This window comes from Theropithecus gelada, chromosome 1 (assembly GCF_003255815.1).
Source record: "Theropithecus gelada isolate Dixy chromosome 1, Tgel_1.0, whole genome shotgun sequence".
Classification (NCBI taxonomy): domain Eukaryota; kingdom Metazoa; phylum Chordata; class Mammalia; order Primates; family Cercopithecidae; genus Theropithecus; species Theropithecus gelada.
The window spans coordinates 90,413,324-90,427,973 of NC_037668.1; the positions used below are offsets into that span (position 1 = coordinate 90,413,324).

The window sequence follows — 14,650 nt, forward strand, 5'->3', positions numbered from 1 at the left end:
TGAAACCCCGTCTCTACTAAAAAATACAAAAAAAAAAAGAAAAAAAAAAACTAGCCGGGCGAGGTGGCGGGCGCCTGTAGTCCCAGCTACTCGGGAGGCTGAGGCAGGAGAATGGCATGAACCCGAGAGGCGGAGCTTGCAGTGAGCCGAGATCCCGCCACTGCACTCCAGTCTGAGTGACAGAGCGAGACTCCGTCTCAAAAAAAAAAAAAAGATACAAAAGATACAAAAGCCTTTCAGTGAAATGAGTAAACTAAGGAAAATATATGAAAAATAAGGACTCTATTGCAAAAAAAAAAAAAAAAATGCAAAGAAAATTTCCAGGATAATAGTAAATAGGCTCTAAGATGACAATTGTACAGTAAGCCTAAAAAGCCTACAAAACTTCCTCTGCAAGGGAGGAAATAGTTGATTATTGATGTATTTCACTGTACTATAAGAAGTTTTACAGAGAGTTTTAGCGCTAACACATAGAAAAGGAGCCAAATCATGCAGTGTCTTATAGACTATTAGAAAAAATTCATTCTTTTTCTGCTTGTAATAGAAACACTGGAAGATTTCAGACAAAGGAATGAATGATTTGATTTACAATTTTCAAAGAATTATCTGGCTGGCTGTAATATTGAGAAGTGACTGAGACAGAAGTAGAAATGAGATAGCCAAATTAGAAAGGATAGCAAAATTCGAGATCAGAGGCTGTCCAATATTGTAGCCTTTAGCCTCAGGTTATTAAGCACTTGAAATGTGGCTCATCTGAATTGAAATGTGTTTTAAGTATAAAATACACACCAGATTTTGAAGTTAGCAGAAGAGAAAAGAAGTAAAATATCTCAATAATTCTTAACATTTATTACATGTTGAAATGATACTACTTTAGATACACTGGTTTAGATGACATATATGATTAAAATTAACTTTACCTGTTTCTTTTTTTAAAGTAGCAATTACAAAGTTTTAAATTGCAAATGTGGTTCCCATTATATTTCTGTTTGGCAGTGCTGATCTAGATGGTGACAGACTAGAAGTTTTAAAAGGTGGAAGCAGTAAGCAGTACAGACCAGGATACATTTTGAACGTAGAGCCTATTAACTTGTCAGCTAAATAAATGTGAGGGGTAAGGAAAGGAAAGAAATCATAATAATTCCAAAAATTTTGTCCTCAGGAACTCAGTAAATGGTGGTAAAAATATACCAGGATGGCGAAGTCTAGGATGAAATCTAAAATTCTGTTTTAGAATCTTATACCTGAGCTGCCCTGTTGAATATCCCAACAGACATGTCAAGTTCTGGTCTCAGCACTCACAAGCAAAGGGTATATCATTCATAAGGAGTACATGCAAATGGCACCCCCAGAGTTACCTAATGTTCAGCCTGAAAAGTTATATCTGACAACTTCATGTCAAGTATTCTCTAGATAGTATATACTCAACAAATATTGTTGACTGATTAGAACATAATGCAGGCCGGGCACGGTGGCTCACACCTGTAATCCCAGCACTTTGGGAGGCCGAGGCGGGCGGATCACGAGCTCAGGAGATCGAGACCATCCTGGCTAACACGGTGAAACTCCGTCTCTACTAAAAATACAAAAAATTAGCCGGGCGTGGTTGCGGGCGCAGTTGCGGGCGCCTGTAGTCCCAGCTACTCAGGAGGCTGAGGCAGGAGAATGGCGTGAACCCGGGAGGCAGAGCTTGCAGTGAGCTGAGATCACGCCACTGCACTCCAGCCTGGGCGACAGAGCAAGACTCTGTCTCAGAAAAAAAAAAAAAGAACATAATGCAGGCACATAAATTTGATTCTTGTGTAATGCTAGATTCTGCTACTAAAAACATTTGAGAAAACATAGTAATTAGGAGTTCAAATGTTTTAACCTAAGAGCCCAGGAATCAAATCCCATCATCACCACGCTAAGGCGTGATGCTCAGCAAAATGTTTAACCTTTCTAACCCTCGGTTTACCTGCCTCTAAAATAAAGCTAAAATTCACCTCAAATAATGAGGATTAAATAAGACTAAAAAAGATAAAGCATGTAAGGTAATTAACATTATACCTGACAGACAGAAAGCCTTAATACGTGAAAACTACTAATAAAATTGTGCAGTAAGAGATAGAGTTAAGTAACAAAACTACTTAAGATTTTTGGAGAGTTTTATTTTTGTTATACTTTAGTATTTTAGAATATACAGTATCTTCTATCAGAATTCTCCAAATTAAAATCTCTTACCTGTAAGTAGTGTTTGGAACATAAACATCCCTTGCAGGAAACTCTAAGATTTCTCTGGTAGGTCTAACTCTACTGTCAGGGTAAAGTTTCACTTGAAGCAGCTCCGGAGTTAGGCAATAATGGGGATTTTCAGGTGCGGGAGAAATGTCTATCTTGAGCTGAGCTGCAAATTATATATTAAAAAACAATGTAAACAAAATTTTAAAACTCCATGTTAAACATGTTTTTGAAAGGACTTAGACCCTATTTTTGCAAGAAGTCTGGGAAGAATATTACAGAAACCAAATTTCTATTATTATCATCTCACACCTCTAAATCATTTCATTTTCCAAAGTCTCAAACTTAAAAATTACTGAATCAGACATAAATGCATGTAAAATAATAAATGCTTATTAAATAAATGAATGGGAATGAAGGAAGGAAGAAGCAAAAATAGAAAAAAAAAAACAGGGATCTGGCATACAAACAAGCTAAGTCATTTCAAAGGTTAAATGACTTAGTTTTGAGTTAGCAAACTTCAAGACATTTTTACTCTGGAATGGTTTGCTCCAACCACAATATAAATCTATTTTTAAAATATTTACCATTCTATTACCATTCTAGAAAATAATTTTAAGCCATGATATTATTAATCACACTCACTTTAGTACAGTAATTCCCCCCCAATACCTGCTGGGGATATATTTTAAGATCCAACCCCCAGTGGATGCCTGAAACTGCAGAGAGTACCCAACCTTATAGATACTGTTTTTCCCTATACATACATGCCTACAATAAAGTTAAATTTATAAATTAGGCAAAGTAAGAGATTAATAACCCTAACTCATAATAAAACACAGCAATTATAACAATATACTATAATAAATGTTATATGAATGTGGTCTCTTTCTCTCTCTCCCTCTCTCCAAATACCTTAATATTTTCACACTGTGGTTGACTATAGGTAACTGAAACTAAAGAAAGTGAAACAACAGGTAAGTGGGGACTACTGTACTCAAAGTACCAAAGATGTTGAATCCTGCATCCAAACTGTCAGATCACACGATAGTTAATAAAGTGAAGAAGACTGACAGGCATTGAGCATAGAAAAATGTCTGAGCCAGATAAATTAAAAAAAAAAAAAGAATACATAATTATAAGCAATACAACATACTAGTGATAAGAATAGCTGGAATCATTTCTACTCAACATTTTAAAATACCTGTAATAGGTCTTAGTCGCCGTAAGACAGAAGATGGCCTTCTCATATCAGCAAGGAATTTGTAGAGATCTTCATCACTTAAGCGGTCTCCTTCCTGATGTCAATGATAGAGGAAAAAGTATTTGATAAAACAAATATAACTGGGCACAGTGGCTCACATCTGTAATCCTAGCACTTTGGGAGGCCGAGGCAGGCAGATCATCTGAGGTCAGGAGTTCGAAACCAGCCTGGTCAACATGGTAAAACTCCATCTCTACTAAAAATACAAAAACAATTAGCCAGGCATGGTGGCACATGTCTGTAGTTCCAGCTACATGGGAGGCTGAGGCAGGACAATCACTTGAACCCAGGAGACAGAGACTGCAGTAAGCTAAGATCGTGTCACTGCACTCTAGCTGGGGTGATGGAGCAAGACTCTGTCTCAAAAAAAAAAAAAATATATATATATATATAGTAGATGAAAAATAAATTTACAGTTTGTTAGTAAGCATACCCTTATGCCTACAATGTAGTCAGAATTAAAAATAAAATTAAAATAATTATGATTATAAATATATCAGTTTATTTCCTTTTTTATGCTTCCAAATTTTACTAAGATTTAATAATACCATTATCTTTTTTCTTATCTATATTCCATTATCCATGCTTATAAAGCATTACAAAATACTCTCAAATATAGAAAACAAATACAAGTTAGAGATAGATGAAAAGGAGAAGAGCAAAATAAGAATACAGACATAAAACAGAATCAAAAAGCAAACTAATATAAAAATACTTGAGTCTCATAAATATATTACTCTTGAGTTCATATTTGTGTTTTCAACTTTATATCACAAATTTCTCCAATGCAAAATCTGCAGCACTGGCTAAGGTGAAGAAGAAGGAGGAAGAAAGGAGGAAGAGAGAGGAAAAAGAGGGAGGGAGGAATTAGATAAGGGAGGGAGGGGGAGAAGGAGGAGAAAAAAACTACTGTTAAGGAAAATCACAACTATTCTGATACTAAGGACAGAAAGAAAACTCCAAAAGGACTTCAACCAGTATGAAAAGAGACCTCAAAAAAAAAAAAAAAAAAATTGCCCATAGCTGATTAACACAAATGCTCAGTTTAGTGTTAATTTTTTTTCTTCTTACAATTAAAATAGCTAGGGTTTTTATTATTTTATTGAAGAGTCAGTCTTTAGATTTGATTAATCCAAGCTTCCTGCTTTGACATTTTATTGTTTTATGCATATATCATACATTGTTCTTTTATCTTATTTGGTAATGAATATATTTAAGGCTACTTTATTACTGTTAACTCACCTTGAGCCACAACCCATTTGTTTTTCATCATTATATTCTAAACAAGGATATAGAATTGATCTTCTTTTATCCCATTATTTAGAAAAAATAATTTTTAATTTCTAAGTGGTTATAGTTTTTTATTAATAACTTTAAAAGTTTTTAGTTTTACTGGGTTATGGTTAGAAAATTTGACTTTACAAGGTTTCTTCAGTGGCCCAATATAACTAATTATTGTAAATGTTCCATCAGTTGACGAAAAAGTATATTCTTTCCTTGTGCATACAGAAATAATACAAATTTTTTTTAGACCAAGGTGCCAACACATGAAATTAATATAGATCTTTAAATGGTCCTTATTCATAATATACTCAGATTATCTCTAGTCTTCATTATTCTATTTCGCCCATTAAATTATATTTTCTCTTTTGGTACTTAAATTATATTACTGGTCTCCATTCTTTACTCCCTGTTTCCATGCCTTTTTGGTGAGTGAAGCACAATTCCCTCCCTAGGCTTGGCCAAATGCCTTGCTTTGCCAATAAGCAAACATGATGCAAACAGAGGCTTGAAAAACATTTGCACAATTTAGTTTGCTCTCTCTCTTGAACTTTTGTCACAGCTATGAGAACATGACCAAGCTAGCCTGCTAGGAGATGAGGGTAGAATTTGAGAGACATGTCAAAGAGTCGAGTCATTTCTATCTTCCCAGTAGAAGTCAGCCTATATTAGCTGATCTCAGCCAACCTCCAAACTTGTGATTGAGCCTAGTTCACTGGAGCAGTCTCACTGATACCCTTTCCTCTACATTAGTTGTTTATTGTCCTGTACCACTGAAAAAAATAGATAACTTACATATCTGTCAACAAATAGAACAAATGTATTCAAAACTATTGTGTGGGTTTTTGCTTTTAAATATCTATGTGTTTCTAATAATTTTGACTTCACACATTTTATTTATTTATTTATTTTGAGACAAGACTTCACTTTGTCACCCAGACTGTAATGCAGTGGCATTATAATTGCTCACTGCAGCCTCAACCTCCTGGGCTCAAGAAAGTCTTCCTTCTTAGCCTCCCAAGTAGCTGGAACTACAGGTATGCGCCAATACGCCCAGCTAATATTTTTCATTTTTATAGAAACAAGGTCTCACCATGTTGCCCAGGCTGGCCTCAAACTCCTGGGCTCAAGCGACCCTCCAGCCTTGGCCTCCTAAAGGGCTGGAATTACGGGCATGAGCCAGCATGCCTGGCCAACACATTTTAAATCTGTACGTAAACACTAATGATTACTATATCCCTACTGTAGACAGTAATCTCTCATAAATGAAAAAGGAAAAATTGCCTTCTGTGTCTCATTTAGGGAAAAATCTATGCCTTGAATTCTACTTAATTAAAATGGTAATCTCTTTTTTTAACTTAATTTGCATTTGCCTGATGCATAATTTTCTAGCTACTTAAAAATATTTACAAAAATAGTATATGCTCATGGTTAAACATTTTTAATACAGAACTGTATTAAACAGTTTCTGTACTGTAAACATTTTCCACTGCTCCATGTTTCCAGCAATCATTTATTTTTAAGTTTTCACAATCATTTTGTGCTACTTCACAGTTATAGTAACAGTATTCAAAACAGCATCCAGAACATAGTGATGAATGCTCAAAAAATACTTGTTGGATAAATAGACAGGGGGTGGATGGCTTATTGATTTAAGCTTACAATACCAATTTATTGATAAATAACAGGCTAAAGAAATGAAAAGAAAGCTGTGGAAGGAAATACCAGCAGAAGTAGTATAGTAGCTGAAGAAGTAGAAAGAGGGGGAAGTAACATACCTGCAAGGTTGTGTCACTGTAGCAAATCTACTGCCCCATTTCCATAGCTATATCTGGTCTATCACTTTATGCAAGTGTAGTCTTCTCTAGACTCTCTTTTATTACTGTCCATAATAAAAAGACCAATACCATTTGAGACATTTATCACTGGCTTTTTTTCCTGAGTTTCTCAGAGCAGCTGCCTGTGAATACTACTGATATGTAACAGTGAATGGGACTTCAAGTAGATTGCTACCTGTCTTTTTGAGTTCCATTCAATTGAGGTCTACCCTCGATTCTTGCCCTCTCAAGTTATGAGATATCAGTAAGCCAGGATTTCCTCTTCTTACTCAGAATAACATCTCAGAAAAAGGAATTTTGAAGGAACTATTAGCATTTTCCCTTAATCCACTCCAAATCACATACTACTCCAGTTTGTTACGTGAATACAAATTTTCTCCCCATTCCTATATGGTTCTAGTCACCTAGTCACTTACAACAAAGACTTTCAAAATTTTCTGATCTTAATTCATGACACAGAATCCATTTTACATCAAAATCTAGGACATACATATACACACGTATATGCTCATACAAAAGGGGGAGGGGGGAAACGACTCCCTTAAGTAATATTTAACCTTACTACATGCAATGCACTATTTTTTCTATTCTACTCATGTTTTATTTTCTTTTTTAACCTGGGTGTTATCTACTAAGCCGATTTTCATTATCATTAAGAATCATGACTGGCACTGGAAAAACACAGATTTGATTCATGGTTAAAAGTGTAAGGGAACAGGTTTGCAAAGAGTAAAAACATCTTTGATAGAGAACATCTTGGATCTATACATTAACCTCTAAAAACAACCCTGACCTCACTTTAGTACAAAATGCACTACTAGGGCCTGAAAGTTTTATTTCATATATTATGAATACGGTAGTTTAGGCCAGAAATTGTGGGGAAGACATGCAGGTCACAGACTCATTCTCATAAAGAAAATTCATAAACAACCAATGTTTAAGAAAAGTCACACTATTAACAATTTGGAAACCGGATACAGGCTGGATATGGTGGCTCACGCCTGTAATCCCAGCACTTTGGGAGGCCAAGGCAGGCGGATCGCCTGAGGTCAGGAGTTCAAGAACAGCCTGGCCAACATGGCATAACCCTGTCTCTAATAAAAAATAAAAAATTAGTTGGGAATGGTGGGCACCTGTAATTCCAGCTACTCAGGAGGCTGAGGCAGGGAGAACTGCTTGAACCCGGGGGGCGGAGGTTGCAGTGAGCTGAGATCGTGCCACTGTAATCCAGTTTGGGCAACACAGCGAGACTCCGTCGCAAAAAAAAACAGGATACAAATATGAAAGATGGATTTTGATGCATTATTAGTCATGGCCAACATTTCAACATTTAAATAAATATAATGCTAAAATAATAGGAACAATATAAATCATTTCTCATTCTTACAGTTGCTTTTATTATTTTTAAAGTTTTTAAGTTTCCTGGAATCACCCTCACATACATGTACAGTACAATTACTACCTTTCTGAAACTAAAAAAAAATCATGCACAAACATCTCCCCAAAATTCCTACATGACAGAACAATACCTGCTTAAAAAAGTTTGTCACTGTGAGAGTAGCTGGTCGAAAGCTCGTCAAGTTACAAGCATCATCTCCACTTGTCGTCCTTTCAAGTGATCGTCTGCCAACAATACTAGAATTCCTCCTCTCTGACCAAGACCCTTTTCGTTCTACAAAAGAATTAAAAACAAAAAAATATTCATTTTCACAAAATTTAAATTTTGTTTTAAAGTAGCTTTCCAAACACAAGGAAGAATCTATTAAATTGAAAATTACCCACCCAACATATCAAGCATAGTAGGAGAATTTGCTTTTGGAGAGATTAGTAACAAAGTACCTAAATCTTCTGGTTGTCTTTTTATAACATCACAAATGTAAAAATAAGCTTCTAACATGCAAAGATCTATGGGCATGACCAATGATGAGCCATGAAGAGCAGCTATAGAGGAAGTATGTATTTACTATAAAATATTTACCACAAGGGAAATTTTAGTCATCATTAATCGTCCCTCAGTCTTAGCTCTTTGGTTTGAAAGAAAATTGTAAGATAACTTGTATTCAAAGTACTTGCAAGATCATCCTATTTTTTAAAACCAGTAGAACTAGACTGAAGATTAAAAAGGAAATAGAATACTTGCACAAAACTATAAACAAACTAGACCTAATGGACATTTACTCTACACTACACTACACTACACTAAGCAAGAGCAGAATACACATTCTTCTCAAGCACTTAAAGAATATTCTATAAAACAGTCTATATACTAAGCCATAAAACAAGATACAATACAGTCAAAGAGATTAAAATCATACAAAATACGTTCTCCAACAACAGAAGAATTAAACTATAAATCAATAACAGAAGAAAATTTGGGGGATTCACAAATGTGTGTAAGTATAATAGCACATTTAAAAAATAGCTAATGGAAAAAGGAATAACAGAAATTAGAAAGTATTTAAGAGGTATGAAAATGCAAAAACAACATACCAAAGCAGTGCTGGGGGGAGGATTTACAGCTATTAATGTCTATTTTAAAAATAACTATCTCAAATCAGTAATATAACCTCAGACTTCAACAAACCTCAAAAGAAGAGAAACTAAATCCGAAGCCAGCAGAAGGCTACAAAAGAGACAACCACAGAGTGGAAATAAGGAAAATAGAAACTATAAAAACCACAAAGAAAAATCAATTAAACCAAAAACTGTTTCTTCAAAAAGATAAACCTGACAAATCTTTCGCTAAAATGATGAACAAAAAAAAAAAAAAAAAAAGAAGACTCAAATTACTAAAATCAGGAATGAAATCAGAGATATCATTTACTGACTTTACGGAGTAAAAGGAATAAAGGAATATACAGCAATACTATGAACAACTGTAGGCCAACACTTAGATTAGCTACCAACTAGATAACTTTGATGAAACGGACAAATTTCTAGAAAGATACAAAGCATTTATACTAAAACTGACTCAAGATGAAAGAAAATATGAATAGACCCAAAACAAGTAAAGAGATCGAATTAGTAATGAAAAAACTTACCACAAAGAAAAGACCAGGCCATGACAGGTTCACTGGTGAATTCTTCCAAACTTTCAAAGAATTAATACCAATCCTTCAAAAACTCTTCCAAAAAAACGGAAGGAACACTTCACAACTCATTCTATGAGGCCAGTATTACCCTGATACCAAAACCAGACAGAGGCATCAAAAGAAAGAAAAACTACAGACTAATACACCTTATGAATATAGATGCAAAAATCCTAAACAAAATACTAGCAAACAGACTCCAACAACACATAAAAAAGATTACATGCCATGACCAAGCAAGACTTTTCCCAGGAATTTAAGGTTAATTTAACATCCAAAAACCACATCATTTGATGGAACACCATATTAAAAGGATACAGGACAAATAATTTTAATAGAGGAAGAAAAAGTATTTTACAAAATCTAAGAGACTTTCATGATAAAAACACTTTTAAAAATTAGGAATAGAAGAGAATCTCCTCAATCTACCAAAATACATCTATGAAAAGCCAACAGCAAATATCATACTTGATGGTGAAAGACTGAATGCATTTTCCCTAAAGTCAAGAATGAGACAAGGATATCTACTCTTGTCATTTCTAAAACATTGCAGAAGAGGTTCTAATAAAGACAGAAAAGAAAAAGAAATAAAAGGTACCCAGACTGAAAAAGAAAAGTGAAACTCTTTTTATTTGCAGATGACATGATTTTGTATACAGAAAATCCTAAAAAATCTGGGGAAAAAAATGAACAATAACAATTGGAATTTAGTAAACAAATTCAAAAAGGTTTCAGAGTACAAGATCAATATACAAAAGTCAATTTTATTTCTATACACTAGAAATGGACATTCTGAAGACAGAATTAAGAAAACAATTCCATTTAAAATATTATCAAGAAACGATAAAATACTAGGGTATAAATTTAACGAGAAGGACTTGTACACTGAAAATGACACAACACTGAAAAAAATGAAAAAGATTTAAATAAATGAAAAAATTTCATGTTCATAGATTCAAAGATTTAAAATTGTTAAAATGGCAACAATCTATAAATTGACTTAAGAGATTCAAAGTCAACCCTATCAAAATCCCAGATGCCTTTGTGCACAAACTAACAGCTGGTCCTAAATTTATATAAAAATAAAAGAAACCTGGCTGGGCGCGGTGGCTCAAATCTGTAATCCCAGCACTTTGGGAGGCCGAGACGGGCGGATCACGAGGTCAGGAGATAGAGACCATCCTGGCTAACACGGTGAAACCCCGTCTCTACTAAAAAATACAAAAAACTAGCCGGGCGAGGTGGCAGGCACCTGTAGTCCCAGCTACATGGGAGGCTGAGGCAGGAGAATGGCGTAAACCCGGGAGGCGGAGCTTGCAGTGAGCTGAGATCCGGCCACTGCACTCCAGCCTGGGCGACAGAGCAAGACTCCATCTCAAAAATAAAATAAAATAAAAGAAACCCAAAATTTTCAAAACAAATCTTGAAACAGGATAAAAGTTGGAAGACCCACTCTTTCCAATTTCAACACTTACTTCAAAGGTAAAGTAATTCGGTATAGCAGCAGTCCCCAACCTTTCTGGCACCAAAGACTGGTTTCACGGAAGAAAATTTTTCCACACATGGGGGTAGGGGGATCATTTCAGGATGATTCAAGCACATTACATTTATCATTAGAGTCCCATAAGGTGCACGTAACCTAGATCCCTTGCATGTACAGTTCACAATAGGGTTCACATTCCTAACAGAATCTAATGCCACTGCTGATCTGAGAGGAGGCAGAGCTCAGGCGATAATGCTCGCTCAGCCGCTGCTCACCTATTGCTCTACGGCCCGGATCCTAAGAGGCCACACACAGGTACCTGTCTGCCACCTGGGGGTTAGGAACCCCTGTGGTACAGCATTGGCAAATATATCAATGGAATGGAATTGAGAGTCCAGAAATAAACCCCACATGAATGGTCAATTGACTTTCAATAAGGGATCTAAGACAATTCAATGGGGAAAGAATAGCCTTTTTAATAAATGGTGCTGAAACAACTGGATATCCACATAAAAAAATGAAACTGGACACCTACCTCATAATATACAAATATTAACTCAAAATGGATTATTAGAAACCTAAATGTAACAGCTTAAACTATAAAACTCTTACAAGAATACATACAAGTAAATTTTGATTCGTATTTCATAATGGTTTCTTAGATAAAACACCAAAAGCACAGTGACAAAAGAAAAAAATAGAAAAATGTAACTTCATCAAAATTTAAAACTTCTGTGCTACAAACAATACCATCAAGAAAAGTGAACTCACAGACTAGGAGAAAATATTTGCTATCATGTATTAGGTAAGGAATTTTCATCCTGAACATATAAAGAACTCCTACAACTCAATGCCAAGAAGGTTAAAACCCCATTTAAAAAATAGGCATTAACTATTCATAAATAATAAAAAGACCAAAAGCCATTAAAAACAGAGCAAAGGTTAAAAATACCTATTTTTCCAAGAAAGATACACAAATAGCCAATACACACAAACGATGCTTAATATAGCTAGTGATGAAGAAAAGGTAAATCCAAACTACAATGAGTACCACTTCACTTGCACCAGAATGACGATAATCAAAGAGCAGATAATATGTTATATTGGTAAAGATATGGCAAAACTGGAACCTTCATACATTAGTGGAATGCTAGTGGAATTTTTGAAGGTGCAGCCAAATTGGAAAACAGTGTGGCAGTCCTTCAAAAGATTAAGCACAGAATTATCATATGACCCAGAAATTTCACTCGTAGCTATATGTCTACATACCTAAGAAAAAAACACATATTGAAATAAGTGAGGCGAGGGGCGGAGCAAGATGGCCGAATAGGAGCAGCTCCAGTCTTCAACTCCCAGCGCCAGCGACACAGAAGACCGGTGATTTCGGCATTTTCAACTGAGGTACTGGGTTCATCTCACTGGGGAGTGCCGGACGATCGGTACTGGTCAGCTGCTGCAGCCCGACCAGCGAGAGCTGAAGCAGGGCGAGGCATTGCCTCACCTGAGAAGCGCAAGGGGGAAGGGAATCCCTTTTCCTAGCCAGGGGAACTGAGACACACAACACCTGGAGAATCGGGTAACTCCCACCCCAATACTGCGCTTTGAGCAATCAGGCACACCAGGAGATCATATCCCACACCTGGCCGGGAGGGTCCCACACCCACGGAGCCTCCCTCATTGCTATTACAGCAGTCTGTGATCTACCGGCAAGGCAGCAGCGAGGCTGGGGGAGGGGCGCCCGCCATTGCTGAGGCTTAACTAGGTAAACAAAGCTGCTGGGAAGCTCGAACTGGGTGGAGCTCACAGCAGCTCAAGGAAACCTGCCTGTCTCTGTAGACTCCACCTCTGGGGGCAGGGCACAGAAAACAATAACAAAGCAGCAGACACCTCTGCAGACGCAAACGACTCTGTCTGACAGCTTTGAAGAGAGCAGTGGATCTCCCAACACGGAGGTTGAGATCTGAGAAGGGACAGACTCCCTGCTCAAGCGGGTCCCTGACCCCTGAGTAGCCTAACTGGGAGACATCCCCCACTAGGGGCAGTCTGACACCCCACACCTCACAGGGTGGAGTACACCCCTGAGAGGAAGCTTCCAAAGCAAGAATCAGACAGGTACACTTGCTGTTCAGAAATAGTCTATCTTCTGCAGCCTCTGCTGCTGTTACCCAGGCAAACAGGGTCTGGAGTGGACCTCAAGCAATCTCCAACAGACCTACAGCTGAGGGTCCTGACTGTTAGAAGGAAAACTATCAAACAGGAAGGACACCTACACCAAAACCCCATCAGTACATCACCATCATCAAAGACCAGAGGCAGATAAAACCACAAAGATGGGGAAAAAGCAGGGCAGAAAAGCTGGAAATTCAAAAAATAAGAGCACATCTCCCCCGGCAAAGGAGCGCAGCTCATCGCCAGCAACGGATCAAAGCTGGACGGAGAATGACTTTGACGAGATGAGAGAAGAAGGCTTCAGTCCATCAAATTTCTCAGAGCTAAAGGAGGAATTACGTACCCAGCGCAAAGAAACTAAAAATCTTGAAAAAAAAGTGGAAGAATTGACGGCTAGACTAATTAATGCAGAGAAGGTCATAAACGAAATGAAAGAGATGAAAACCATGACACGAGAAATACGTGACAAATGCACAAGCTTCAGTAACCGACTCGATCAACTGGAAGAAAGAGTATCAGCAATTGAGGATCAAATGAATGAAATGAAGCGAGAAGAGAAACCAAAAGAAAAAAGAAGAAAAAGAAATGAACAAAGCCTGCAAGAAGTATGGGATTATGTAAAAAGACCAAATCTACGTCTGATTGGGGTGCCTGAAAGTGAGGGGGAAAATGGAACCAAGTTGGAAAACACTCTTCAGGATATCATCCAGGAGAACTTTCCCAACCTAGTAGGGCAGGCCAACATTCAAATCCAGGAAATACAGAGAACGCCACAAAGATACTCCTCGAGAAGAGCAACTCCAAGACACATAATTGCCAGATTCACCAAAGTTGAAATGAAGGAAAAAATCTTAAGGGCAGCCAGAGAGAAAGGTCGGGTTACCCACAAAGGGAAGCCCATCAGACTCACAGCAGATCTCTCGGCAGAAACTCTCCAAGCCAGAAGAGAGTGGGGGCCAATATTCAACATTCTTAAAGAAAAGAATTTTAAACCCAGAATTTCATATCCAGCCAAACTAAGTTTCATAAGTGAAGGAGAAATAAAATCCTTTACAGATAAGCAAATGCTTAGAGATTTTGTCACCACTAGGCCTGCCTTACAAGAGACCCTGAAGGAAGCACTCAACATGGAAAGGAACAACCGGTACCAGCCATCTCAAAAACATGCCAAAATGTAAAGACCATCGAGGCTAGGAAGAAACTGCATCAACTAATGAGCAAAATAACCAGTTAATATCATAATGGCAGGATCAAGTTCACACATAACAATCTTAACCTTAAATGTAAATGGACTAAATGCTCCAAT

At 36.9% G+C, this 14,650-nt stretch overlaps 1 protein-coding gene across 7 annotated transcripts in view; it reads right to left on the reverse strand.

Moving 5' to 3' along the window:
* The window catches only part of DOCK7 (dedicator of cytokinesis 7), a 245,196-nt gene that overhangs the window by 159,080 nt on the left and 71,466 nt on the right, over positions 1–14,650 (reverse strand). For all 7 annotated transcript variants that reach the window (XM_025373022.1, XM_025372964.1, XM_025372899.1 and 4 more), the window contains exons 12-14: positions 8,133–8,275; positions 3,425–3,518; positions 2,224–2,386 (exon numbers count right to left, since the gene is read on the reverse strand). In XM_025373022.1, the coding sequence (XP_025228807.1) occupies positions 2,224–2,386; positions 3,425–3,518; positions 8,133–8,275 (400 nt within the window). The remainder of the gene's footprint in view (positions 1–2,223; positions 2,387–3,424; positions 3,519–8,132; positions 8,276–14,650) is intronic.